Genomic DNA, 2,471 nt, shown 5'->3' with positions numbered 1-2,471 from the left:
CTTGCATCCTGGTCCCTCCCCTTGGGTGCTTCCAAGCCCTGGGGAGTGGAGGGGGCTCTTTTTTCAAAAGACCTCCCCCAGAAGTTCCCCGGTGGACTTCCCAAAAGTCCGCTGTTCGGGTTGAAAGGCACGAAGCCTGCGGGAGCTCAGCAGGGCAAGCCGAGGCTCAGGGGTGTGGGGGCTGTGGATGGGAAAGGGCTTGTGTGTCCGGCAGTAACCTGCGAAGGACGGGAAGGGGCTGCAGCAGCGCCCCTTCCGCAGGCTGGGGTACAGGACAAGTGACGTTTGGGGGCTCTCCGCTCCCACTGTTACCCAGAGCTGGCCGTTTCTGCCCCCCTCAGCCCAAACGCAGGCTGAGGCTGCTGGTGACTGGCTGCCAGCACGGGGTTTGTTATTGTGGCTGGTGGCTCAGAGACAGGAGATTCCTGCCACCTGTCCCAGGCCGGGGACATTTCCATGTGCCAGCTGCTGTGACCGCGTGGTGCGGAAGTCCTGAGTGCCATCTGGCAACCACCAGGCCAAATTTCCCTCCCGGAGGCTGTGGTGCAGGAAACGGCCGTCAGGCCGGATGTCCCTTGTCCCCTGGCCGCAGCAGAAGGGGCTCTGCTGGGGGTGTCTCTGCCGGCAGTTTGGCTGCGTGGGCCCTCCTGTGGGCAGCGCTCCCCGGGAAGCACGGGCGTGGGCTTTGCATACCCACGGGCAGGCAAACGAGGCAGTCAGAGCGACTGTGCTCGGGTGAGCTCAGAGGATTTTACTGACCACCGGGAGGAAGAGAGAGCAGGAGGGAAGTGGCTGGGGGAATGGTGAGACGGAAGCAAGGAGCTGACAGGCGGAGGCAGGGCATGGGCAGGGGAGCCAAGTGAGAAGAAAGGGGAGGGAGCAGCCCCCCAGGTGTACTGACCCGATCTGTTCAGGAAGGTTCCTGCTGGACAGGCCACGCAGCTGAAGCAACATCGGTGGCGGCTCCACTGCAGCCTCTTCTCCCCAGGTTCGCAGGGCTCGGAGCACACCGAGGGGGGAGCCTGTTGGGAGTGCAGCGAGCATCAGGCAGGCAGCGGGGCAGGCAGCGGGACACCTCGCTGAGCACCAGACCCGGGCTTGGCAGTGTTCAGGCAGCTTGCTGCCAGCTTTCAGGACAGACAGGGCAGGAGCCGAGAGCTCGCCATGCTGTGGTTCTTACAGAGGTGGTGAGAAAATGAGACCTTTTAAAGATAAAAGTAGGACCTGGGAGCTTTTCTTGCTTGTTTTTTGGAAGGATGAAGGGTGATGCTCAGAATGCGGATCACCCCCCATACCGCCTTTGTCTGACATCATTTTTGTCCTGCTATGGGTAAATGCCCCCAAACTGGTGGTGTTGGGGATGTAGCTGGCACGGCAGTAAGCAATAAATAAGATCTGGATGCAGAACGGTACCTGGCGATCTTTTGTGTGCCACAGGATTTTGTCCTGGTCAATGCTCAGCCTGCCGGGGTTCACACTGAAATGTCCTATCACATCGAAAGCCCAGTTCCGGCCACTCCACTTCCACATGATGATGTCGTAGCCTTTACGAATGTCCCCATTGGCATCAAAAGAGATGCGGCTCTTGTACAGGGTGAAGTTTACTTGCTTGATTTTTTGTAGGAGCTGTAAAACAGAAGAGTAAGAGAAGAGCCCTTCCCAGTGAGGAGGCTCCCGCTGAGGAGTGCCTTGTCTTGGGAAGGAGATGTGCTAGAGAGCCCCTTCCCTGCTCTGGCTCCTCTTCCCACCCCCCAACAGCTAGCGTATGTCCAGCTGCAGAAAGTCCCTTCCAGGTTTCTGTGAAGGGGCTAGAGGAACAGAAGTGATCTAGGGCAGGGCTCTGGCTCTAGGTCCAGGCTGCTTTGACTGCGGCTGAAGCCCACAAGGCTCTTCAGCTGGCACACAAGCCTTTCAGAGGGACAGAAAATCCCTGGGCATAAGGGGGAAATCCTTCCCTCTGAGGAAGGATCCTCTTGGATCCTATTCCACAAGGAAGATGCTTTCTCATGTTGCTCTTACCTGCCAGGGATAGACTGTGCCTTTGCTGCACGCCCCTGAGGCACAGCCCAGCAGGTCGTGGAGGCCGTGGGCCACGGCGTACACGGCTGAGTAGACGTTGAAGGAGGCATGAGCGTCGTACATGTCAAGGGCAGCGTTGGGCGGGGGCCAGCCGGTGCAGCGCTGGGTGCAGTCCAGCCAGGCGCTTCCCCCGTCTGCCCCTGTGCTGCTGGCATGCTCAGCCGCAGTGCTCTCGTCTGCCATCATCCATGACTCTAAGCGCTCCAGCATCACGGACTCCGTCTTCTTTTTTTTCGGAGCCGATACTCTGGATGCCAGGCACCTGCCAGATTGTTTGGGCTAGCGACCAGTCTTCGGAGCCCACCCACACCCTGCCTGTGATGTTCCTCTGGACCACCACCTCAAAGAAAGAGTGGGCAGTTTGTCTGTTGGCGAAGACGACGGTGACGTTG

The 2,471-nt window shown here is 59.1% G+C and overlaps 1 protein-coding gene across 1 annotated transcript in view; it reads right to left on the bottom strand.

The window, feature by feature from the left end:
• The window catches only part of LOC104461743 (taste receptor type 1 member 1-like), a gene marked incomplete at its 3' end in the record, with an annotated part of 2,459 nt that extends 317 nt beyond the window's left edge, over positions 1 to 2,142 (bottom strand). The window contains exons 1-3 of the mRNA XM_010073433.1: positions 2,020 to 2,142; positions 1,414 to 1,626; positions 902 to 1,022 (exon numbers count right to left, since the gene is read on the bottom strand). Coding sequence (XP_010071735.1) covers positions 902 to 1,022; positions 1,414 to 1,626; positions 2,020 to 2,142 — 457 coding nt within the window. The remainder of the gene's footprint in view (positions 1 to 901; positions 1,023 to 1,413; positions 1,627 to 2,019) is intronic.
• Positions 2,143 to 2,471: the final 329 nt, after the last annotated feature.

This window comes from Pterocles gutturalis, unplaced genomic scaffold, assembly GCF_000699245.1.
Source record: "Pterocles gutturalis isolate BGI_N339 unplaced genomic scaffold, ASM69924v1 scaffold17692, whole genome shotgun sequence".
In the NCBI taxonomy this organism is placed as follows: domain Eukaryota; kingdom Metazoa; phylum Chordata; class Aves; order Pterocliformes; family Pteroclidae; genus Pterocles; species Pterocles gutturalis.
This window is presented reverse-complemented; position numbering and strand designations above follow the sequence as displayed.